This window comes from Lagenorhynchus albirostris, chromosome 6 (assembly GCF_949774975.1).
Source record: "Lagenorhynchus albirostris chromosome 6, mLagAlb1.1, whole genome shotgun sequence".
Taxonomy (NCBI): Eukaryota; Metazoa; Chordata; class Mammalia; order Artiodactyla; family Delphinidae; genus Lagenorhynchus; species Lagenorhynchus albirostris.
The window spans coordinates 36,056,586-36,082,295 of NC_083100.1; the positions used below are offsets into that span (position 1 = coordinate 36,056,586).

The 25,710-nt window shown below is 39.0% G+C and overlaps 1 protein-coding gene across 1 annotated transcript in view; it reads left to right on the forward strand.

Moving 5' to 3' along the window:
• Positions 1 to 25,710, forward strand: part of SATB2 (SATB homeobox 2) — a 187,840-nt gene that overhangs the window by 149,522 nt on the left and 12,608 nt on the right. The window contains exon 10 of the mRNA XM_060152381.1: positions 2,376 to 2,573. Within this exon, the coding sequence (XP_060008364.1) occupies positions 2,376 to 2,573 (198 nt within the window). The remainder of the gene's footprint in view (positions 1 to 2,375; positions 2,574 to 25,710) is intronic.

Consider the following 25,710-nt stretch of genomic DNA (forward strand, 5'->3'; position numbering starts at 1 on the left):
GCCAAGCAAACACTTTGTGGGGAAACTAGATTAATAACCCTCTAAATACCGTGAATGTGCTTCGTCTTCAAAACTGGGTTCCCTTAAACATGCTATTAGCTCAGCTCCATCAGGGATTTGAGGAAGTTCTCTGGTGCCCTAAGAACAGGGTCTTGTCGCCTACCTCCCTGTGCCAGAAATTAATTTGGTTTGCTTATGTCTGCACACATGATCACACTTGTGTCTAATCCGCTCCCTAATAGCTTCAAGGTCAGGACCTTGCATGTCAGTGGGCAAATTGAGCACTACACTTCTTAAAGACTGATGGCAGACAGCACACAGTCCATAACGAGGTCTGTAGTTTGTTCTAAGTGGTTGTAATGAGTGCAGATTATAACAGCGCATATAAATCAAATGCGGCAATGAATGTTGTGCGAGACATTCCGAGTATCATAAGTGGAGATACCACTCAGCTGTCACCTGTCTCATTTCAAGCTGTGGCTTCCCACAATGCAATTCACTCCTCATGCGGAACAGCAGGTGCTGTCCTCCTTAAGGTCTGGGTATCTCAGAACTTCATCTTTTAACAGATGCAGGTTTTTGTTTTTATTTTCTGTTAAACAATTGGTCGCCATGCTGTAGCCTCCCCTGGGAGATGTTAAACATACCTGTTGGAAACATTTGAAAGAGTTCAGTTGGAGACTTATTCAGATCTGTGAAAAGACAGAGAAATGGAGCTTACTTTTTCCACAGATGGTTTGTTTTCCATTTCAAGAATTCTTTGCTTTGTACAAAGAAACCCTTGAGGAAACACTTTGGGACTAGGAGATTTTTTAAAATATAATTTATTTCCTGATAGGGATAAAAATTGAATCGTCTTCAATTTTCATATATGTTGCACCTTGAAAATCAACCATTACCTGTCTCTCAATTGAGTTGGAAAAAAAGAAATCTATGAAAATACTTGGGAAAACATTTCCAAGCAAATGATTAGATATCTTGTTTTCATTCTTCCTAACCCTCTAACTCTCCCCAGCTCCCAGTTTATTGCAAGAAAAGATCAGGTCTGCACAAATGTGGCCTCTCACTTGTAAAAACAAGGCAGTGTTGTGTTACAGATTAGTTTATAAATCCCCAGTGGCTTCACAGTTCAGTGCCTACAGCTGCTGCAGATGGGCCTGGGTTTTTGTCTCTTTGCGGTGCTGCAGCCGGCAGTTGAAGGAGAAAATGGAATGATCAGGTTATTAACATGGAGGCCGCGAGGAAGAGGCTGCACAATGAGAACAGCTGGTGTTGCTGTCTTGGCTGATGCAGCGGAGATAATCAAATCTTGCCTTTTTTTGGGTAAAGGCAGAAGACACAGTGGAGAGTTAGACAAACAACAGCTTATGATATTATAAGGGGTTTTTATAATACGTGTCAGGAACTTTCATTGGCTTACAAGTTATGATATAGAATTTGTTGAGGTTCGGGATTTATTTTTTACAAAGTCGTTTGGGTTTACTTATGCACCTTTTTAGAAAAATTCTTACTCTTGCAGGAGGCGTGATGTGGGACGGTTCTTGTTTTTAAAATTAGCAACGTAGCTTGGAAATGATGGGTTAGAAAGCTACTGCGTAAAATATTTTGACATGAGTCAGTGAGCGATGTTGACAGCATCCTCTGTATTATTTTCATATAATCCATCATTATTTGCATTACATTTTCTTTCTTGTGCAGTTGCAAGAGAACATCCGGATGCCAGAGTTGGGAGGCAGACATTTGCAGGTGTGACCCGTCCGACTGCCTACCTTCCTGCAGGTGTGGCTGAGGCAGGAAGGTGATGGTTAAAAGGGCCTGGAGCCCATGGCATTCAGAGATTGAGCAGGAGTACAGTTTTTCATTCTAGCTGAGGTTGTTATGGAGGAGTTATTGATAATTGTGAGGCCATTTCCTCCCTATTTATACTTAGGTATTTTTTCTTCTTTAGAATTTGCCATTTTGCAATACATGTTTGTTCATCTTCACTTTTTTCTTGGAATGGAGTACTATCCAATTGGGTAATTTTTAAAAATTGTTGCTGATGAACATGAATTACTCTTGCTGAGAATTGGATAGCTACAATCTTCCTTGAGTATCTTTTACAAAGGAACTGTAAATTAATTGAGAATATATTCAATAGGAAGGGTGATAAGATAATTAATAAAGACCAAAGATTCTCAGGTATTGGTGTAACTATATGCGTGGTCATTGGTTGGTTTTCAGAGTTGTCAGGCTGTATCACTATTTTCCCAGTTTGGTGGGAACAAGTTTGATGTAAAAATATGATAAACCGGTATGGTACTTGACTGCACTCAAACCCGCCTCTGCTGCTCTGCACTCTTCAGGTTAATTCAAGTGACCTTCTCTGTTTCTAGGGCTGGCTGTGTGAACTGCTCCGCTGGAAGGAGAACCCCAGCCCAGAAAACCGCACCCTCTGGGAGAACCTCTGTACCATCCGTCGCTTCCTGAACCTTCCCCAACACGAGAGGGATGTGATTTATGAGGAGGAATCAAGGCACCATCACAGCGAGCGCATGCAGCACGTGGTCCAGCTTCCCCCTGAGCCAGTGCAGGTGGGCGTCCCCTTCTCCCAGAAACCAGAGCAAAGCTGTTGGTGCCAGTAGCTGTGAAGGGTCATAGGGGCACACCACATCACCTCCCCGCGGAAGGTGTCTCATGCCATGTCCCCAAAAACAGAGGGCCCTGTTTTCACAGTGGGCACAGTGTGTGTGTGTGTGCGTGTGTGTGTGTGTGTGTGTGTGTGCGTGTGCATGTGCACACATGCGCTCTCTCTCTCTCTCTCATACACACACACACACACACACACACACACACACACACACAAATGGCTGAGAAGTCTAATCCAAAGGCAGCTGCTTTCCTGAGAGCATTTTACTTGTGGGATTGTGAAGCTAGAGAACTCATGGAGAATTAAATCTCCCAATTGGAAGCCACAGTTCATTGTTTCCATCGGTTCATTTTCTAAAGAAAAAACTCTGAAGTAGCCAATGAATTGATCCAAAATTCCTCAAGGAATATTTCATTAGGCTGAGGAAAAGAAATTTCCACATGAGCTAGGGAATACCACTGAACTCAGTTGAACCTTTGAGAGAAATTGTGACAGACCTTAGTATTTTTTAGATGAGTTCCTGCTGTGTTTGGTTTCCTGTCTTTTAGAAATCTACCTTCATTTGGGTTGCATGTTTTGTTTGCTTAGATTTTTGCTCTCACTGAGAGAAATAATATTTATTTCTGAGAGTCATTGATCTTAACTACCGACGCTTGCTGTAGTCTAAAGTCAATTACTTTCGGGAAGAAATATTAATGAGGGTTTCTACAGTACACCTCTTCGAGTTGTGCCACAAATTGTTTTGTCAGACTGTGAGACTTATCCTCCTGTCCAATACCACCAATTCCAACTGCCACCAAAGAGGATCCTCTAAGGCCTGTCGGAATCTCCTTGTGTGTAGCAAGAAGAGGGCCATTGAGGCAGGAGTGCATGCACGTGTGCACATGTGTGTGAAGAATGGAAGATGAGGATGAAGGAAGTGTGGGGCATGGGGTCTTGATCAGAGAGCATAGGAGAGATGGTAAAGGACACAGTGAAATGCTCTGCCTGAGGTTTCCTGTCACCTTTCCCCTTACTCCACCCTCACATCCCCTGGGGAGAAGCCAGAAGCCAGTGGGGCCATTATATCACTTTTCATCCAAATATTGACATCTCAGTCAGTGCTCTCATGCTCTCATTGGTCACTTTCCAAAGTCATGGAATGAATCGCCCAGATCGTTAGACTCATGAGTTCATAGAGCTATACACATGCAGAAGTCTCTTATAATATCCACAGTGAACTCAGAGGGGAGGTAAAAAGGGGTACTTGGTTAATAAGTGGGGGAGCCCGCTGTCCAGTCTCTGGATTAGTGCTTGGGTGACTCATTCCCCGGAGATGAGCCCCAAGTCTTACCCTTCAGGACCAGCCTTCCCTCTCTTGTCCTTTCCTAGCTGGGGCCTCATCCAAACACCAGGGCACCTCCTTATAGATAATTAGACCAACGTGCTGAGTCACATGGAGCGGTGGTTTTTAGAATTTGAGTTTTAGTAGAAATTAAAATTAAACAGGGGCACATTGTAGGTTCACCAACCTTTTATTTTAGAAAATAAATTTATTCAAAAAATTCAAGGTGGTGGAAGTAAGAGCAAATACTGAAATGGAATGTACTTTAAAAATATTATTTTGGCTGAATTAGAAAGACCATTAAAATTAGTTGTTATAAAATATATTTACAAATAAAAATTAATAAAATTGTCTAAGTAAAAAAAAATTCAGTGGGCACTCACGTTTGTTATTCATATATTTCATACAATAAAATAACAAACAAATTAATGAAAATGATAGCCTTAGACAAAAGATCTTACAAATGTATAAATTCAGTCATATGAAAAACTCACCATCACCCTTGTTTTTCTCATTTTGATGTGAATTGATCCAAACTTCTGTGTTGAACCAACACAGGGCCAATGACTAGCTTCAGGAAACTACTGACTTTGTGTGGACTTTTCATTCAGGGTCCATCTTAGTCAATCCAAGCAAGATAGAAACAGAACAGGAGTGAAAAAAATTGATTTATTGTAGACATTAGTAGCATTTCTTTTTTATCATAGGATGATGACAAAGTTGAAAATTTAGAGAAGTTTGAGATAAGGATACTAATACTTGTTTTCCATTAAAATGAGGACCTCCCTTCATTTGGATGATGGCTCTTGTATATTCCTGTCTCCATTCTTTGTCCAGAAATTCTCATCTCTGTGAGGTCCCTGTGTTTAGGTAGCTAAAATGACATTCAACATCATATTTTGTCTTTTAACTGACCATTCTGAGTAAAGTAAATCTTAGAAGCAGGTAGCCAATTGATTTATGAGTTTTATTACCTTTTATGTTAGTGTGTCAGAACTAAAGTGTGCTGACAATAATGGCTAAGAGTCAGTCTGTAATTTTCCTTTTTAGTTTTAAGCAGTCTGTGGCTATTAACATTAACTTCTGATATCACTAAGAGAATTCACTTATTTTATAAAAGATTATTCCTATCACTCAGCTCTTAGCTAAAGAGTTTACAAATAAGGTAATTTTCTCTACACTGACTTTGTCTTAGCCATTGACCTTGATCCCAGAACAACTGTGAAAGTCTCCAATACATCACTTATTTTTTTTTTTTTACGTCATGCCTGTCCAGGTGACACTGCTTTGAATGCTGTATTTCTCTTTCGTGATATGAAAAATGAAGAGAACTTGAACTAACCAGCAAAACTCTTGAGACTGGAGAATAGAGTTAGCACAGCCTCTGTGATTTGGGAAGGACAGTATTCAAAAAGGTCCCAGACTACTTAAAAATGTCTGTAATTGTCCAGAAGTTAAGCTGTTGGACTCAGGGTTGGGATTCACTTGTGCCTTTGTATCAATTAAAATTTTAGGAAGATAAAATTGCTTACATGTTTTAGGAATTTAAAAATTCAAATGTTGGTAGTACTAGTTTGGTGACGTTACATTTTGTCTAATTAGGCAGAAAACACGCCATTTTTAAATTTAAAAAATTTTTAACCTCTTTATTGGAGTATAATTGCTTTACAACGGTGTGTTAGTTTCTGTTTTATAACAAACTGAATCAGCTATACATGTACGTATATGCCCATATCTCCTCTCTCTTGTGTCTCCCTCCCTCCCACCCTCCCTATCCCACCCCTCTAGGTGGTCCCAAAGCACTGAGCTAGTCTCCCTGTGCTATGTGACTGCTTCCCACTAGGTATCTGTTTTACATTTGGTAGTGTATATATGTCCATGCCACTCTCTCACTTCGTCCCAGCTTACCCTTCCGCCTCCCTGTGTCTTCAAGTCCATTCTCTACATCTGAGTCTTTATTCCTGTCCAGCCCCTAGGTTTTTCAGAACCATTTTTTTTCTTTTTCTTTTTTAGGTTCCATATACATGTGTTAGCATACAGTATTTATTTTTCTTTTTCTGACTTCACTCTGTATGACAGACTCTAGGTCCATCCACCTCACTACAAATAACTCAATTTCGTTTCTTTTTATGGTTGAGTAATATTCCGTTGTATATATGTGCCACATCTTCTTTATCCATTCATCTGTCGATGGACACTTAGGTTGCTTCCATGTCCTGGCTATTGTAAATAGAGCTGCAATGAACATTGTGGTACATGACTCTTTTTGATTTATGGTTTTCTCAGGGTATATGCCCAGTAGTGGGATTGCTGGGTCGTATGGTAGTTCTATTTTTAGTTTTTTAAGGAACCTCCATATGTTCTCCATAGTGGCTGTATCAATTTACATTCCCACCAACAGTGCAAGAGGGTTCCCTTTTCTCCACACCCTCTCCAGCATTTATTGTTTGTAGATTTTTCAATGATGGCCATTCTGACCGGTGTCAGATGATACCTCATTGTAGTTTTGATTTGCACTTCTCTAATGATTAGTGATGTTGAGCATCCTTTCATGTGTTTATTGGCAATTTGTATATCTTCTTTGGAGAAATGTCTGTTTAGGTCTTCTGCCCATTTTTGGATTGGGTTGTTTGTTTTTCTGATACTGAACTGCATGAGCTGCGTGTATATTTTGGAGATTAATCCTTTGTCAGTTGCTTCATTTGCAAATATTTTCTCCCCTTCTGAGGGTTGTCTTTTCGTCTTGTTTATGGTTTCCTTTGCTGTGCAAAAGCTTTGAAGTTTCATTAGGTCCCATTTGTTTATTTTTGTTTTTATTTCCATTTCTCTAGGAGGTGGGTCAAAAAGGATCTTGCTGTGATTTATGTCATAGGGTGTTCTGCCTATGTTTTCCTCTAAGAGTTTGATAGTGTCTGGCCTTACATTTAGGTCCTTAATCCATTTTGAGTTTATTTTTGTGTATGGTGTTAGAGAGTGTTCTAACACCATACACAATTTCATTCTTTTACATGTAGCTGTCCAGTTTTCCCAGCACCACTTATTGAAGAGGCTGTCTTTTCTCCATTGTATATTCTTGCCTCCTTTATCAAAAATGAGGTGACCATAGGTGCGTGGGTTTATCTCTGGGCTTTCTGTCCCGTTCCATTGATCTATATTTCTGTTTTTGTGCCAGTACCATACTGTCTTGATGACTGTAGCTTTGTAGTATAGTCTGAAGTCAGGGAGCGTGATTCCTCCAGATCTATTTTTCTTTCTCAAGATTACTTTGGCTATTTGGAGCTTTTGTGTTTCCATACAAATTGTGAAATTTTTTGTGCTAGTTCTGTGAAAAATGTCATTGGTAGTTTGTTAGGGATTGAATTGAATCTGTAGATTGCTTTGGGTAGTATAGTCATTTTCACAATGTTGATTCTTCCAATCCAAAAACATGGTATATCCCTCCATCTGTTTGTATCATCTTTAATTTCTTTCATCAGTGTCTTATAGTTTTCTGCATACAGGTCTTTTGTCTCCTTTGGTTTTTAAATTGTTAAATATGGGTGAAATCAGTGATTATTAAGAGGCTCTGATGATGCAGCATATTAAAATACACACAGAAGTCCACTCCACTTGTGGTCACGGAAATGTGCCATTTAAGTTTCTTTAAGCAGTTAGGGTGCACTATTTCCCAATTTTTTTTTTAATTATAAAGATATCAAATGGTGACCTTTGTGCATAATTACTCACCAGATATAGTCTGTTAAATTAGGGATCTACAGATGTACTGGATAAAAGAAAGAGCTTGGAATCACCCCCTCCCCATTCAGTGCTTTCTGTGATGTTGAGAAGTCCGTTAGTCAGAGCCTCTTTCCTCACAGAAGGAAGGAAAATTTTCTTGCCCTTTGTTTGCAAATAGTTTACTAATTGGTAGTCTTATATTGCATGCAGATGTGTTTCTTTTTTTTTAAGCCCATGAAAGGTTTGAAAAATTCAAGCCCACGTTTGGAAATTAGGATATTTCATTTAAAATCTGGATTTCACATAGCAATCCAGAAATTCAGAAGATCTGACCCACTGGGCCACATGGCTGGAGCTGACATACTCTATTCAGGACACATCCTTGCCATCCTGCTGCAGGATCCCCACTGCCCACATGCTATTTCCATGCACATATGTCCCATCCACTTTGTTCACTTAGGCTGCTCCTGTCCTGTCACTCTGTCCCATTGAGACCAGCTTGCCCCACGAGTCCTACATCCGAAGCTGCCACACTAAAGCCACACACACCTTTGCCGTGTGCTTCTGATTTCTTCCATGGTAGCCATTGTGTGTCATTTATTTTTATAATTTTAACACCTAACAATCCTTGAAATGCATATTTGATGGAATTTCCCTTCAGGGATGAAGCTAGGTTATAGTTGGGCTTGGGTCCGCTAAGGGGTATAGTCGGCCCTAGGGACTTGGGGGTCCTGGAGGAATGAGATGTTTTTTCCTTGGGAATTCAGTTCTCTCCAGGTTTGATGTCATATGGAATTATCCCGTTTCTCCAGTTTTCTTTCTGGTATTCTAAGTCTCTTTTGAACCCCCATTTAAGTTCCTACTGTCCTAAAAGTGATTTTCCAGGCTCTGACCACACCTTGCAAACTAGATTCACCTACACTATGGACCCTCAGTGGGGGCAGTATTGCCGCGGGGAGTAAAAATTGATTCTTGGGGGCATAAAAATCTTTACAGTTGTTTATTGCCCTCCAAAGGGACATCGTACATAAAGAGATATTCTGTATATCTGGTATTAAAATTTCATGATGCAGGGAAAATGATTAGGAAAAAATGCCTACAAAGGCTCCTTTGGGGAATAATAATGAAAAATAAATGTTGCAAAATGCTAATATACGTAATATTTCTGGTTCATGTATGGATAGCGCAAAGAAGACCAACATAGGTGAGATGAAATGGTATGACAAACTAAAACATTCCATGAAAAAGGTGAAATAAATTCCATTGTTTACCTCAAACGGTTGGAGACAAAATGATTTCTTGTGGTTGTAGTGATTTCACCCCTAGTGGTTATTATGACCTGAGGCCCTATCGTGAGGGGCCTCAAACTTAGAATCAAAAACTAGTTAGGTCAGGGTATTCATTATTACCAACTCCATTTTACAATTGGAAAAACTGGAGCAGAGACGAAGAGCCTTGCCTGAAGCCAGGATCGCCAGCTGAATGAAAACACAGGCGTTTTTGGCATTCAGTCTTTCCTCTGACTTCACTCTCAGTGCAGTAGAGAAGAAAGGACATCGCTCATGCTATGACTAGGTCACTGAGTGGGGTTGATTGGGAAGCATTTGCCAAACTGTTCCTGTCTGTGCCGTTTGTGCTTTATTGCTTTATTATATTTCCACCACAGCGTTTCCATGGGTTATTTTGTAAGTCCAGGAATTCTGAGCTTGCTGCTGTGTGGTTTCCTGACAAGTACTTGTTTTAAAATTCCATGCTGTACACTGAGGAAGAATGTGAGAGACCTGGTGTGTGACAGCTGACACCAGCTTTACACTTCAGCTTGTCTGCATTGCCACCCACTCAGGGTATTCTCAGCATTTTCTGAGCTACCGAATCCCTGTGCTGATGTCAACCCGTGGTTCTCAACCAGCGGTGACTTTGCCCCCATGGGATATTTGGCAGTGTCTGGAGACATTTTTGATTACTATAACTTGGGGATTCTACTGATATCTACTGTGTGGAGGCCAGGGATGCTGTCAAATGTCCCATAATGCACATGACAGCCTCCCCACCAAAGCCTTATCTGTTCCACAGTGTCAATAGTGCTGGGGCTGAGAAACCCCACCAAGGTTGGGGGAGGCGGCATCTACTTGCACATGTGAGAAACTGAAGCTTAGAGAAGTTTAGTAACCTGCTCAAAGTGGGACCTTAAATCCACATTAGTCTACATTCAGTGTCTGACTTTTTTCTCTGTGCTAGAAAGAACTGCTAAACATGCATCAGCCAGCCTTCCCTGAATACTTGCTGTTATAGCTGTCTGGTATTAGGCAAAGCTGTTTATGTACATCATTTAATTTTTAATCATTCTACTGAAGACATCTAGTTTTGTTAGCTTCTCTTTTACAGGATATTCAGTGCGTGAAACCTGTAGCTCATTGGTGTGATGTCAAAGAACTGATGTGACTGAAATTTTCACTTTCTCTTCAGCTTTTCCGGCATTTTTGAGGTAGCTTTGGAATGTGACTCTCATTGCTAGTGTTTAAGGGTATTTGAAATCTATGATTAAGCCCTGAGAATTTGATCATGGCTTTCTGCTTCAGCTGTAGGTATATTTTGATTTGTGAATTTGCTTTCAAAAGGACAGAGTCTAAGAATATAAATAAGCTAATTAATTAATCAATTAAGGATGTTTGCAAATTCTTTAACCAGGTTACTAGAAATTCTCCCATTTTGGGTTCATTCCAAGCTCCTATTCAAAGCCTGCTATCTGAATGTGGCTCTAGAGGTTTGAAACTCTACCCTAGTTGTGAGGAAATGTGCAGATAGACACCTGCCATTTTAGATGAAGTATTATAGCAGTTGGGTATACGTAGGTCCTCAGTCGGGAAAACTTTGGGAGTCCCTGACCATCAGTCAGGAGCCACGCTAGCCTTTTTCTTATTAACGTTATGCTATCCTTCATGCATTTATTCAACTTGGAGAGCGTTCCTCATTTCTTTGTTACCGGTTAGCCTTTCAGCACATCCAAACTTTTAAATTTGTCACCAGGAATATAGAAAGATTTGGAGGTTATTTACAACTAACTCTTTTTATTCTAGAACAATGGACATTTCTATCTTGGGTTCAGCTTCTTCCAAAGTGTAGTGAACAGGTTTCTCTTGGTGGTGATGTGAAAAAGTTGAATAACCTCCTTAGAGTTGCTAGCTGATAGATTGGACATTAGCTATGGCTTTGTTTTCTCTAGAGATTTAAGCAAGTTGCTTGTCTACTTTTTAAATTTAAAGTTCCTTAAAGTAATTTTTTTTTCTTTTGCAAGACATAGAAATTCCAGCTTAATTATTGGAGACATATTCAAAGAAATTGAGGGTGAAAGAACTTCATGAAAATCCAGGTGTAGGACTGTGAATATGTGAATATGTGAATTCTATGAACCTGGGACTTGTAATTCAGCAGCTGGAGTTCGTGGATTCACCCCCTCCTTTGCAATCCTGGATATAACATACCCCCTCCCCATATCAGCTTCTTCCTGCTATCAGTGTTTTTCTTTCTGCTCTCATCTGATTTACCATTTACTCCATAGTTGTCTACCATATGACTTCTGCTTACTATGCATAGTTTCTCTGAATTATAATTCTACCTTCTCAAAACCTTGACCTGCCCACGACCTCTGCTCTACCTCATGACTTTTTTGTATGCCTTTATGAAATCCAGCTTCTGTTACCCGCTCTTATTTATTACTTTAAATACTTATAAGAGAGAAATTGGCTGGTCCACCTTATCCCCATGAAGGCAAACTTTCTTGACACTTAATTTCCAACCAGTAATGTGAATGCTTAATTTGGAAGTCACTGCATTTTAGAGGAAGGGCTTTGTTGGACACAAGGTTAGAATGACCTCAAGGAGCATGGGAAGTGGAAAGCTAGCTGGCTGCAGACCACCTACAGGTAACCTGTGAATGCCATGTCCTTGGGCTGGGAAGTTAAGGCCCTTTAGGAGCCCTGCATTTGTCAGGATAGATGGTAGAAGGTATGATTAACAAGTCTAATATAAAATTCTCGTGGGGCTTCCCTGGTGGCACAGTGGTTGAGAGTCCGCCTGCCGATGCAGGGGACACGGGTTCGTGCCCCGGTCCGGGAAGATCCCACATGCCGCGGAGCAGCTGGGCCCGTGAGCCATGTCCACTGAGCCTGCGCGTCCGGAGCCTGTGCTCCGCAACGGGAGAGGCCACAACAGTGAGAGGCCCACGTAGTGCAAAAAAAAAAAAAATTCTCGTATCAAGGGAGATTTATATGACTTTTTAAATGCAAAGTGCTCTGGACATGTAAGCAGTAAGGAACTAATGCCTAAGAGTGATTTTAAGTTTGTGTGTGTCCAAAGTATTATGCCTTTATATTTCATTGCAGTTTTTCTAACATTTATCATGTACATCCATGCTTTCAGGCACTGTGCTATAGATCCTGATAGGAATTAAACTTAAAATTTTATCATACTCTGTTCTGGGTCTGCCTATTTACTGTTTTAAAGCAGGTTCAACGTTTTACCAGGCTTATCATTTTAATAATTGGAGTTAGCTTTCTATTTCTCATTCTTCATGGGGTTGTTCCAGTGTTTTTGCCAAGCAGAGCTTGCCCTATTAGTGACTAAATCTTCACAACACACCACCTTCCAAATTAAACATCCAGGGTTAGCTATTGGTTGGAAGTGAAATGTCAAGCAGCTGGGTTCCACTTCTCCCAGTCTTTTCCTGTCCTGTGGCAGCATAGAGAACCTTGGTTTCCTGAGTAGCTTGCTCTTCCATAATTGCTGTGTTCTTTAAATAATAGTCTAATTGCATTTTTGAGAGACAGCGCACTCCCTTCAGCTCATGCTGTGGGTTACTGATATACTCCTTGTTTCTCAGATCCTGAAACTGAGTAGAAGGAACTTTGCCCAATGCCACTCTATAGGTGAAGGGAAGAAGCAGGATTAGCTGTGTCACTTACATCAGGACAGATACTCCTCACTGATACGAGTTTCTGCACTGCTCAGTGCTCAGAAACCACTAAGATCACTAATATAAATTACATTTATTTATGTCTGTTTTTAAAGGTTTTGGGACAGCAAGGTACTCCTCATATATATTGTCATATTCTTTTCCTTCTGGTAAAATTAAAGTAAGAATATTATAAAACCTTTAGCACCTTGGCCTTTTCTTGATGTTCTGATAGAAAATGAGACTAAACATAATACTTTTGAACATAAAGCTTAGTTGTCTTTTGAAATATATATATTGCTATGGAATAGTTAGAGAATGTTCTTGCTATTGTTCTGTTGGCCAACTCAGTGTAGCTATTTTCTCCCTCCCTCCCTACTTCCTTCCTTCCTTTCACTCTCCTTTCTTTCCATAATCTGAAACGTCTGAAACACTTTTTTTTTCCAGCTGAGAGAGCTTAGGGCAATGACTAGTAAATTTTGTGATGGGGCAAACTGATTAAATGTGAGCAATGTGGAGCAAATTGAGAAAGAGAGGCAAAATAGACCAAGTCAGTGCGTTCACATGCATCCTGCCTTCTTCTCCACCCACAAAAAAAACCAACAATAAACTTAAGGCACTTGTGGACATTGATGTGTCATTGTTCTAATGAAGGGCCTTGCCGTATTTCATCTGTGAGAAGGAAAATACCTCCTTTATACTTTTATAGATATCTAGCAAAGTCTGGCTTTTGGCAAGGCTGATTAAAATTGACTGATAAAACTGTTTTCAGACCCAAGCTGCAGACACAATTGAGAGGTTGCCATTTTTATTCATCGGTTCAGCAAATATTGGTTGGGTTCCTTCAGTGTGCCAGGTGGCGTTCTAGGCACCACGTATATAACAGTACATAAAACAGAATTTCACACTTCACGCATCTATTGAGCAGCTCTCCCCTTGACTCACGTAGATTGCATTTTTAAACAGACTTCATTTTCCCTCTGGCTGCCTTGCCTTAACCTAGAATTCGGATTACGATTTAGTGGAATCCATAGATTGTATTCCTTTCTCCGATCCCGACCTTGGGTGCCATCTCTGTGCCTCAGTTTTTCCAGCTGTTTCCCGAATGTACTGGGTAATATCTTTAAAACACATAGAGCCTCTCAGAGATGACATTACCTTAAAAAAAAATGTTTGAAGATACCAAAGCTAACAGATCTTCTGAGTCTATTCTCTAGAGTCCAAAGAACTTCATCCATGTGGAGAAGCCCTTCTCTGCAGATGTACATTTCTGTTGCTTCTGCAAAGACAACGAATACCTTTCATATCAACAATTAACTATGAATGAGAAGCATTCCAGTAGAAATTTTAAGGAGGTAGTGAGAAGCAGCTCCCGTAGTCCTTGAACAACACATTTTCTGCCACAACGAGCTCATTATTAAGAGGGACTAGTTCACACACCTGACCCTCCAAAGGCCCCAGCTTTATCAACACCAATGAGCCAGGTGGTTGGTTCAAAACAGTGACTTAGCCCATACCCCAGTGCCAAATAATAAGGTTGCCACTTGGAGAAATCATCCTGAGTGAAGAGAGAGAACATGACCAGGACAAAATAAGAAGTGTCTGTCTGTGTGGTCGGGGTGAAATTAGGGGTGGAGTAGACATGCTTATTATCCATCTGTTTTTCATCAAAACTGTCTTTAAAAATGCTACTTGGGTCACTAATCTACATATGCAGTTCTTTGTAAAACTATGTTAATCACTTCTGTAACACATTAGAATCCACAAAGTTGTGAAGATGCAGTCATGATGTTTTAGTCTCTTTGGTCCAGTATTAAATAAGCATTTACTATCAGCAGCTCTGTACAGGCTCTGACAGACTTAAGGAGAATGAAATTTTCTCTGGTCTTGAGTCGCTTGGAGGCTACCAGGGAAATGAATACAGACTTTTGCAGAACAGGCTATGTATTTGTAGGCTGAGCAGAGATACAGAATTTGCTAAGATCTTAAGACAGTCTTTAATGGGTCCCACATACTGAAAATAATAATGGGTGGTTTTCGTGTTACTTCAATTCCTGGCATCACGACCTGGAATTCTACCTCTTTCCCTCTTAGATAAGCAAGTAAACAGAAGAGGAAGTAAGTATGAATAGTGTCATTGTAGAAGAATAGAAATCAGTTCTAATTTACCAAAAACAAAACAAAGGTAGAAAAGTAAAACATTTGCAAATTTTACTATTGATGGTAATGAATTATTTAAAGTGTAGTTCATGACAAATGCATCATGTACTCCATGATTGAACGACACAGGGTTAAGAACCTGATGATAAGTGTAACCGTTTGATTTTAATTTTGAAAAATCATGATGCCTTGCTCACATAATGGTAGAAACAAACGTAAATGCTTCTTTTGAAGTCAGCACCTTCTGATTATGATTTTTAAAAGCACATATAAAGTAGATGACTGGGATTTGCTTAAATCTGAGTGTAGTTGAAAAGTTCTTAAATACAAAAAATTTTTCTGTATATGTTCATTAACCCCTAAGCCTTTCTATTCAGTGTTTCAGGAACTAGAGCATCTTGTAAAGAAAGAAACTACTTTCTATTTCCAATGAACCTTTGACCAAACGGGAAAAAAGATGATAAGGTAAAGAAAAGGGCCTGTAAGTGGCATTGACTCCAGTCAGAGGGTTGTGACCTTGGACAAGGGGTTTTATCCCTTAGAATTTCCTTTTACTGTTTTGTAAACAGTTATAACCTGGATTAGGTGATCTCAGAGACTATTCCGATCTGAAACACTCATTCTGTGAGTTGGTTCATCTATTTCTGATCCCCATTTGAGTATTTTCATGCAAATGTAAAAAAACAAAAAAATAACACAAAAACACATGGCCCCTGGGAGGTTTAAATGCATTTTGGAAAAACAAATTAGCATCAACATAACAAATTATGAACACCTTATAGGGGTTCAGAGAGATCCAGTTGATTTTCTTATGATTGATAGTTACGACAATTACAAGAGAAAGCCAGCCACTGAGTTTTAAACTATCGTAGCCAAACCTACCTACTGTGGCTTTTCAGCTGTTTCTGTTTAGTGTGGAAATCTAATGTAGCTGAAAACTACTGCTGATTTTTATTAAGTTGAAGTCTAGAACTTCCCCTTGTAATGATAGACAAGCATACTTTCAATTAAAGGAAAACTGCCAAAGTCCTGAAATTCATTTATTTTATTATTACTCGGTTTAACCCTAGAAATGGGAGATCAAGCAAACTAGATAGATTTGACAGTTCCGAGGTCACAAGTTCAATTTCTTCACAAGTTGTTTCTAGATCTAATTCACTGCAAATCATATAGCCCTTCACCTTTTGATATGGAATCTTTTAGGGAATTGTATATCACATCAAGTTCATCCTAATCCCTTTAGGGCTGGGAAAATGACAGGCAAGTTGGGCCAGGTGAAGGAATTCCAGTGACCAAGTCTGGAAAGCACAGGAGGGACGGGTATCACTTTCGATAGTAGATCAGGGTGTGCTGGAGTAAGCTTACACCAGTTAGCAGGAACTGATGGTTAAGTTTTCAGGAATTTTGGAAGCTGGTTTTTACACCATTAGTAGAATGGAACTGGCCGTGGTTGAATTATTCACACTGTAAGAACTGGCAAATGATTCAATTGGAGCTTTTTTTCTGTAGAGAGTCTGTTGTTAAACATTTACCAGCACAGCACTGAATAGACTCCAATTAGCTTTTTTTTTTAAAAAGCTCTGTGGATATCCATGTATTTATTTTTCATAAGTAAGACATACCAAAAGCCATTTTATGAAAGAAAGGTTTAGGTGTTTCCATAGCTGAATGGCTGATTGGTATTACAGCTAACTTGATCACTCAGGTATCAGAAATAGTTATATATTTAAACAGCCGTCGTTTCTACTCTTTCCTCTTCATGCTCTCCTTTAGTTTTACATTTATTGCTCCATGTTCATGGCATTTGTCTTTGCATTTCTTTCTGTGTGTGGTATACAAGGCTAACTGAAGTACCTGGTTAGATTCATTTTGCAGAATCAGAGCCATGTAACGTAACGAGTCCATTACGTTGGGATTCCCTAGTGCCAAACACCCAACAGATTTGGGTAGAACACAGGGGCAGTTATTTTAACAGAGTTACTTTGTTAGATATGATAAAGTGAACCCTGACAGTGCACTTCAAAATGAGGAGTCGATTATTTTTTCAAAGTACTCTAAACTTAGGGAGCTAAAATCTATGATGTGAATGCTTAAACATATGTGGATATGGAAAGGTCTTTTTATTTCTATTATGATCTAAATGAACAGAATGTGCCAAAGTGAGCATATACTGTTTAAGTGCAATGTATACATGCAAATGGTTTCTTAAATATAGTTTTTCTCATTTCAGTTTTTTGACAATTCATGTCAACAGTGTACTCAAAACTGTGGTACTAGAAGAGCAGAAAGGGAATTGTGGTTGACACATGTCAAATATTTCCATGTAGGTATAATTTAGGAGTATACGTTTGAGAGAAATCCTTATTTGAGTTTGTGCTTCATGTGAAATGAAAGCCTCCCAAAGAGATAAAGCTAAAATAGTCAAACAGTGTGTGTAGTAAGTTAATACAGTCATTTCCTTAGTAATGAAAGGAGAGAAGCAAATTGACGGATTCTTTTGCTTGTAAAACATAATCTGGATCAAATGCATCAGTATGTTCTATCAGTTGATGAGTCTTTGATATATCTTCATTTTAGAACTACTGAGGTACCAGAGGAGAAGTTTTCTTGTCACTTTATTTGCAAGAAATCAACCAATTTATTTTGAGCTCCTAGAATAGATATGCTAGAGATGGCATGCTGTACTTTGATGATCTCTTCATGTTTGCATATGTGAAGCACAGTTGTCCAGTGCACTCTATGAACATGTAATGTCCTCTGTGTTCTGTGTCACCATTACTCACGTATAGAACGTGTATGTAATCAGTTCCTATTTTATGTCACATTCATCTGCATTTGCAGCATTTCAAAGACTAGTCTGAAACATCTTGGCACAGATGGGGAAAGCAGAGTTGCTTATAAGTTCCAGAACTACAAAGACACAGATCAAACATATGATATTAATAAATAGCTCGGATGGGGGGAGGGGAAGGATTAAAAATTAGGTTATTTATTTAGAAAGTTGAAACTCTCCATTTGTGATCATTACTCTGTTCTTGAAAGGAAATCGGTGCTGGATTCTGTGTTTTGTTTTTTTGCTCCAATCCTCACGTTTCCCTCCTCCCCCTTCCTCATGTTTTGAATTAAAACCTAAAGACAGACTGAAAGAGTATATATAACTGCAAAAAGGATGTGGTAAATCATGGCAGAAGTTTGTGATCTCACAGACATGGTGGTGTCAGGGGCTGAAGACCAAAGGCGAATCCTTAGCTTCCAGTGGATTTACTTGAAATCCTTCACCCTTGTAGCCTATCATGGATAATAGCATATCATGGATAATTACATTTTTACAAACGGTAGAGAAAATCATTTTGACACACACGTAGTATTTTCTAGCCAGACCAGCTTTTCAATCTTTTACAGCTTTCATGCATTAAGGCTCATTTTTTCTTTGTTTATTTTTAAAATATTATCATTAATAATAGGTTTGTTCTGCGGCCAACCTCTGAGTAGAAGATACTGAGGAAGACCCTTTTTTCCCTATTTGTCCTAAGTCAAACATTCGATACCTTTTCCTTTGTAGAAGTTTGTGTTACTCGTGTTTTTCATTTAAAAAGTTATGGCAACCAAATTTTCATGGAGATTTTTAGGAGTTTTGGTCATTTTTCAGCTTATTGCTATGTGAAACAGAATGAATTGTGTTTAGTGACCAATCACTGGGGGAAAAAAACAACAGAAGAAGAAGTCATAGAAGAAATAGTGTCATTGACTTTGCACTACCATGAGATGATGTGAATTCCGACCAGGTGAACCTAAAGAAGGCTGTCCCCATTAGCCACTTAGCTGCTTCAAAATTCCAGGGCCCAGAAAAAACTGGGGGACAATATTCACTTTCTTAACCCTTTCTGATCAGATGTGGTATTTCATTTTGAAAATGAAATTAATTCCCCTGAGGCCTTTGAAACTTTAATAATACCCAATAAATAAAATCATATCTAATAACTCAACGGTTTCATTTGGCACCATCATCGTCTTCTAGATGTACTGCAACTGCAGAAACATAAATACTTGCAGGCTTCGAAAGCCCAGTTTCTATTTGCTAAATAAACTTAGCTGCTTTAAATTCCTCTGTGTATAGTCATTAATACAATCCACTTTGACAGCATTTAATTAAAGTGCTTTTCTCTATTAAATTCATTAAAAGTTCTCCCCCAACCCCACAATGTGTATAACTGCTTTCCAGATGCTGAGTGGCAGGGACCTGTGAGGCTCACTTTAAATAACTTCTCATTTCTCTTTGAAAATGTTGATTACATACAGTTTAGAAACTGTTAAGTATGACTTAGAAAGAAAGTCAGATTTCAGGACATGCTCATCCCTTCAGCAAGTTCTTAAAAGAAAAAATTAGTTTAACTCATCTGAATAAGCATTTATTATCTGCATAGTCTTCTTATACTGTGTCAACACTCCTAGGCACTTAAGCTGGGAGGTAATAAAGATCTGATTTCCATATCAGAGTTGGCGAATTTGCATTAGTTTTCAGCAGGTCTTGGCCTGAATGCCTTTTCCTGCAGATTCAGGGAGAGTGAGCTGAACAGTCCAGTATTAATAGATTATTGACAGTTTAACGTCTTGGCACCTACTTAGCCCATGAAGTGTAATAACCAGGAAGCTGTCTGATATGAAAGCAGTCAATAGCATTCAATCAAAACCTTTCAGTTAATTGCTGGTTGACCTTAGAGATTTCCTTTAGGCAATGCCGTCTTCAGTTTAGACCAAAAGGACTGTATTTATTTGTAGAGTTTATTCAGAGATGATTATTTAATATCCATTGCTCCAGTATATGTGGTAAAATTTGCCTTTTCTGTGTCTACCACATGAATTGTCTTTTTGGCAGTGCTTTTCACAAATATTCCCTTTACCAGTTCTACTTTGAAAATATCTCATTAAATCTGTTCTCTTCTCAGAAATAGAAAGTTGGGAATCTTGAGGGAACACATGATCAAGTGTTTTAATATGATAATAGAGTTTTTTTTTTTTCTTTTTCTGCGGTACGCGGGCCTCTCACTGTTGTGGCCTCTCCCGTTGCGGAGCACAGGCTCCGGACGCGCAGGCTCGGCGGCCGTGGCTCACAGGCCCAGCCGCTCAGCGGCACATGGGATCTTCCCGGACCGGGGCACGAACCCGTGTCGCCTACATCGGCAGGCGGACTCTCAACCACTGCGCCACCAGGGAAGCCCAATAATAGAGTTTTGATAGAATTCTTTGCTCAGTCTGGAATTATAATTCCAACGGAGAATCTGACAAAGCTAAAAAGTATGCTCTCAATAAGGGTAATTATATAATCCCTTAAAAGCACTGCACCTGAAAACAAAAATGTTCTTTAATGCCAAAATGCTTTTCTGGTCTCTGTAAGTAGAAATGAGATGGCTTATATTTAGTTTCTAGATTCTTTCTTCATGGATTTTTTCCCCCATGGTTTATTTAGTTTTAGTTGAATGTTTCTAAAAACAAATTTTAATAAAATCTAAATAAACTACAAAGGTGGCCAGGAAGCAGCAAAGGCCATTTCTGGCCCTAACTTTAAACCATTGGCCTTACCCGCTTTGGACTGTGTGGTGTTGGAACCACAGTGGTTGACTCAAAGTGGCGGCAGAAATACATACTTTGAAAATAATTTTGTTACTTTCCTTTCTTTTTGGTTCTTCCCACGCGAGTTAACGTCACTGTTTCTCCTCTAAGGATAGGCATTTAATATTTGTTTTGGAAAAGACCTACAGTGCTTTCCATAGCATTGTGTAGATAGGCAGCGTTCCTTCGCATTTCATTCCATTGAGGGCCATTACTGTCTCAGGCTTTATTGTGCTACCTGTGATCCATTTTTAAGCAAATACATCTAGTTTTTATAATTTTCTCTCATTGTTACTTGTTGTTTTGCCTCCAGCAGCTTTTTTTTTTTGTCATAGGAACTGTCTGCTGCAGACCTTTTGAATTCTCTTGATAGTAGAAATATTTCTGGAGATTGGGAAGGGGGAGAGTGAAGCAAGCTGATGAATATGTCAGTTTTTATCCCTGACAACAGTGACACTCAGAACGCATGTCTCTGAATGTCAGTAATTTTCAGGCAGATAATTGGGGCGGGGGGAGGGGCAGGGGCAGAATTAAAGAACTGCTTGAGCCGCTGTATGGTACTGGTGGCTTGTGCCAAGTGTGTGTGTCTGTGAGTCTAGTAAGTCATTACGAACTAGTGTGATTTAGCCCTTTTCAGTACTAAGTGTATTTTTAAATGAGTGTCGGTGTGAACTGGCCACATTTTCCCCCCTTACAGCTATTAGACGTTTTCTAATTTTTAAGAAGACTTTTGGTCTATATAATATGGCTATTACCAATACAGAAGTATTCTGGAAGTTTTAGGATAAATTTTAAGTTTCCACTATTCTCTCAAAACACAGTGCCTGACCCTGTGCTAAGTGCTGAGTGTGTGGAGGAGAATGTAACACAGAATCTATCCCTAAGGAGCTCACAGATTCGTGGAGAGACAGGTGTGTGGACAGATGACTGTAGTACAGCATGTAAGTAAGTACAGAGAAAGAAAAGCACAAAAGATGGGCACATATGCCCAAAACCGAGTGGGCCGGAGGACCCAGAAGGCTTCCAGGAAATAGTGCTGCTAGGGTTCCTTACAGAATTCCTCACTGGAGGAGCTTTCCAGGTAGAGGGGACAGAGGAAGCAAAGGCACTGAGATTAGAGGGGCAAAACAGCACGAGGGTGGGAACTATAGCTTTTAGAACCATTGGAGCACAGCCTGAAAGGCAGGGTTCAGGAGCAAGGATGGAGCAGGGTCACCTGCTGCACTCAGGTCATGGAGCTTTCTTGGATGTGCGAGAGGCCTTGACCCATCCTGAGACCACTGAAGGCCTTTCGCAAGATGCTGTGTTGGCTGTGGCCGGGAGGCCTTTTGCGAAGTAATGGTTACTAATTCAGGCAAGAGATTTTAAAGTCTAAATAACAGCAGTGAGAGAAGAATGGAAAGGGGAAAATTAACCAGCAGCACGTGGGATTGGCTAGATGTGGAGGCTCAGAGGAGGGGGAAGGAGTCAGCGAGAACTCTCAGATCCTAGCTGGGGCAATGTGGGGTCTTGGAACACCAGTCGAGAGCAGTAATGATTAATAATGTCAGTTGTAAGTGTGTTTGTTTTGTACTGAGTTTTCAGCTATTAAATTAAATCCACCCCTAAGCAGATTCACATTTGGAAGTGTAATGACTTGACAGTTCTAGTTTCTGAGGACGACCTACACAGGATAAGCAAATATGCTTAGAAAAGCCAAGGCAACGTGGCACAGAGACAAAATTGGACTCGCTTGGTGAATCTGAGTAGATAAGGATGCTGCATGACCGGCCTTATGGGAATATAATGGTTCATCGGCAGCTTGGAGACTAGAATCTTCCTTGTGGGAAGAGGAATTGCCAATCCAGTTACTTTGCCCCGGGGAATTAGGAACTGGGATTTCTCTTCCCAGTGACCATCCTTGGTACCCTGGGAGCAAAAGACTTATTTTCTTGAGTAAACCACGGTCTGAGTAAGAGTGCCTGGCCCTGTCTGCTTTTCCTCTCGCACCTGGTGTATTTACCACAAAGTTTAGAAGCAAAAGTTTCTCCATACCTGATTAGTAAGATGATCGATGTGGACAATGTAAAACAGTATCCTCGTAATGAATTAAACGTGGTTTCAAATTTAAAAGAATACTCTAGAATTAACCTTTCGGAAGTTTCACCTCACATGATTTAATTTTTCCATATTCTTTTTTCCTTGAAAGAAAAGAAAACCAAGGAAGCCAGTCTCTGATGAAATTAAATGAAATTGAAAACTAAAGGCTGTGTTTGATAAGCTCTCATTTGACACCTTTTCACTGCTAAGTCACAAGGAATCTCTGTTGACACTTCCTAGAGATCAGTGGCCCTTACCTCATAGTCTGAGGGGAAAACCCTTCCTTGATCATTTGACTTTGTTTACCCAGTTTGGACGTTAGGGAATAATAAACCATAATATGTCCGTGGTGTGGTATTTCTAGATACTTTGTCTTTTACCAGAGTGGTTGATTATAATGCACTGCTTAAGATTTGCTTTCTATAAAAGGAATATTTGTACTTTTATGTGTTTGATTCACACAGTGCAGTTTTCTCAAGTCCTGTTATTAAGTGGTTACATCCAGAAAGCAAAAAATATGCTGAGGTAGTATTTTGTTGGTGAACATCTAATATTTTCACTAACCATAACTGTCAGATTGTTCTGACTTCTGAGTGCCCCAACTGTAAAAATTATACAGAAAATGTGGCCTATCAAGGGATTCTAAACAGCCCCATGTGAGACCTCAAACACATGGATTACCTTCTTTCTTCCCCCCACCCCCCTGGTAAAAAATCTAATCCAAACACCCTTTCTCCTTAAATAATTTAAACACTCTTCTTTAAGAAGCTGGAATGCAACATAACTGCAGTGTCACTAGTGCCATTACAATTATGGGGATTTTTCATCTTATACTGAGTCTTGGCTGAGTTGTGTCAGGCAAAATCTCTCTTTTTTGTTCTGGCAAATTTTGACAAAATTGGGTATATATATATTTTTAAATGGTATCCAAAGATAGAAAAAGTAAAAATTCCTTTATTACCCACTCAAAATTAACATTTGGGAGAGGAACTTCTCCATAATGTATTATAATTTTTCTTAACTTGTTTGTCTTCACTTTTAACCATACACTTGAAACATTGAATAGTTTCCTCTGTCATTTTTAGTGTTATTTTTATATTTTAATTGGAAGATGTTTATTCACACTAAAATGAATTTTTGTTCAAAACTTTTAAACAGAATAATTTTTGTATTTTTCCCAATTTTCCACCTAAACAGCAGTAAGGGCATATTTGTTATATGTTAGACTCAGGGGTTTGTGATTTGTGGATCAGAGTTCAATTTTGTGTATGCATTTTCTCATCCGAAGAATAAATACAACAGGACCTATCGCCATTGTGAGATTAGTTTGTTATTGTTTTTAAGAAACAAGAAGGCCAAAGGATGGCGAACCACTTGGAATACATACTAATTATAGGATTTGAATGATTAAATTTAACATACAACCCCCAACTCACATCATATAATCTGTATGTAAATCAGGAAGAATGATGTTTTAGTTCAATGAAGCTTATATAATTTATTGAGATCCTATGACTTAAAGTGTACACATTCTTTCCCCCATATCATCTTTGTTTCTAAGTCATTCTTTACCAAATAGATGTTTTCAAGTTATTTTTGTCATTGGATTTCTAAATAGTAAGAGATTTCTAAGTGGTTTGAATTTTGACTCTAGTGCTTTACCTCAAGAATCATTATTTTAAGTCTTCGTTGATGCAGTTCTTGGCTGCCTACATGATGTCTGTTCTTGTAGAATATATATATTCTCTACCTCCTTTAACTTAACATGTTTTCACTTAAAAGGAATTGAAACTCTGCTCTAGTTAAACTTGTTGGATGCAATTTATTTATCTGAAGCAGTTTCTGTACAAGCATAACTCAGAGATATTGCCAGTTCAGTTTCAGACCACCACAATAAAGCGAATATCACAATAAAGCAAGCCAGTGTATATGAAAATGATGTTTACACTATACTGTAGTCTATTAGTTGTGTGGGAGCATTTTGTCTTAAAAAGAAAAAAAACAATGTATATACCTTAATTTAAAAATACTTTACTGCTAAAAAAATGCTACCCATCATCTGACAATGTGGGGTTGCCACAAACATTCAATCTGTAAAAAACGCAATATCTGAGAAGTACAATAAAGCAAAGCTCAATAATGTATTCTATTCTTTTAAGCTTACCTTGAATCTGTTTTAAAAAGTCAAATTTCAGAGCTTACTGGGTCATGCATGTATCACTGGCATTTGATGAAGTTGTTTTCATTTGGTTTACATTTTTACTTAACTTGAGAATTATTTAGCCAACTAGATTAACTGTTTAAGAATTCTAATGGATCATTCTTATCCTGAACCTTTGCACATCTTTCTCTCTTGCCCTTTTGCCATTGATGAAGTGTCATGAATTTCCACGTTGGTTCTTTTAATACCATTATGAATTCCAGGTACGTATATCATCCTAACGTTTTACACTCTTCATTATCTTTAACTTAACTTTAACTTGATGTAGGAGCTCTTCTTTCATCCATGCTGGTGCAAAAGCCACTCTTTTCTCAACTATACCAATGAAACACGTCATGCAGTCATTTAGAAATCTGAATCCCAGAGGTAACTGTCAGCTCTGGTCATGTTACTCTTTACTCATTTTAACTCAAATATAAGGTCTTTAAAGACACTTTAATATTATCTGTACCTTGAATCTGATCTTCAAAAGATAGGCCTTCTCTATTCATTTTGAGGCAAAGTTTTGTGTTTTGGGACGACATTGTGAAAGGTGGTGGAGGTGTATGGAAACAGGAGGAAATGGATGCTCATGGGTGTCAGGCAAATGGGATTGGGGTAGGTGGGCTGGGAGATGGTTTCTCCCAGAAAGAAGGACACATGGTTGTGGCCTGGACTTTCCTGAAGAGTCTGCTCTTACTGAATTCTCCCATGAATTCTGTTATGTTTGTGGAATGATTTTGGTCACGTTAGGTCCTAAATGGGCAAATAAACCTATATATCCTATGACGCTGATAAAGGGAAAGTTATAATTGCCATTAGGTTCAATATATGTCTATGTTTTATCTCTCTTACATTCTAATAGAAGAGAGAATTGTTTTTTATGTGTCATGGAGTCTATTTGATTGAAATATGGCTACTCATCTTGACCCTGCTTAATTTGCTATCAGCTCATCTCCTTATATTGGAAAAGCAGCTCACCCAGCTAGCTACCTCTTCAGGGTTTACAGATTCTGGCCACTCCCCAAAGTCAGATTGAT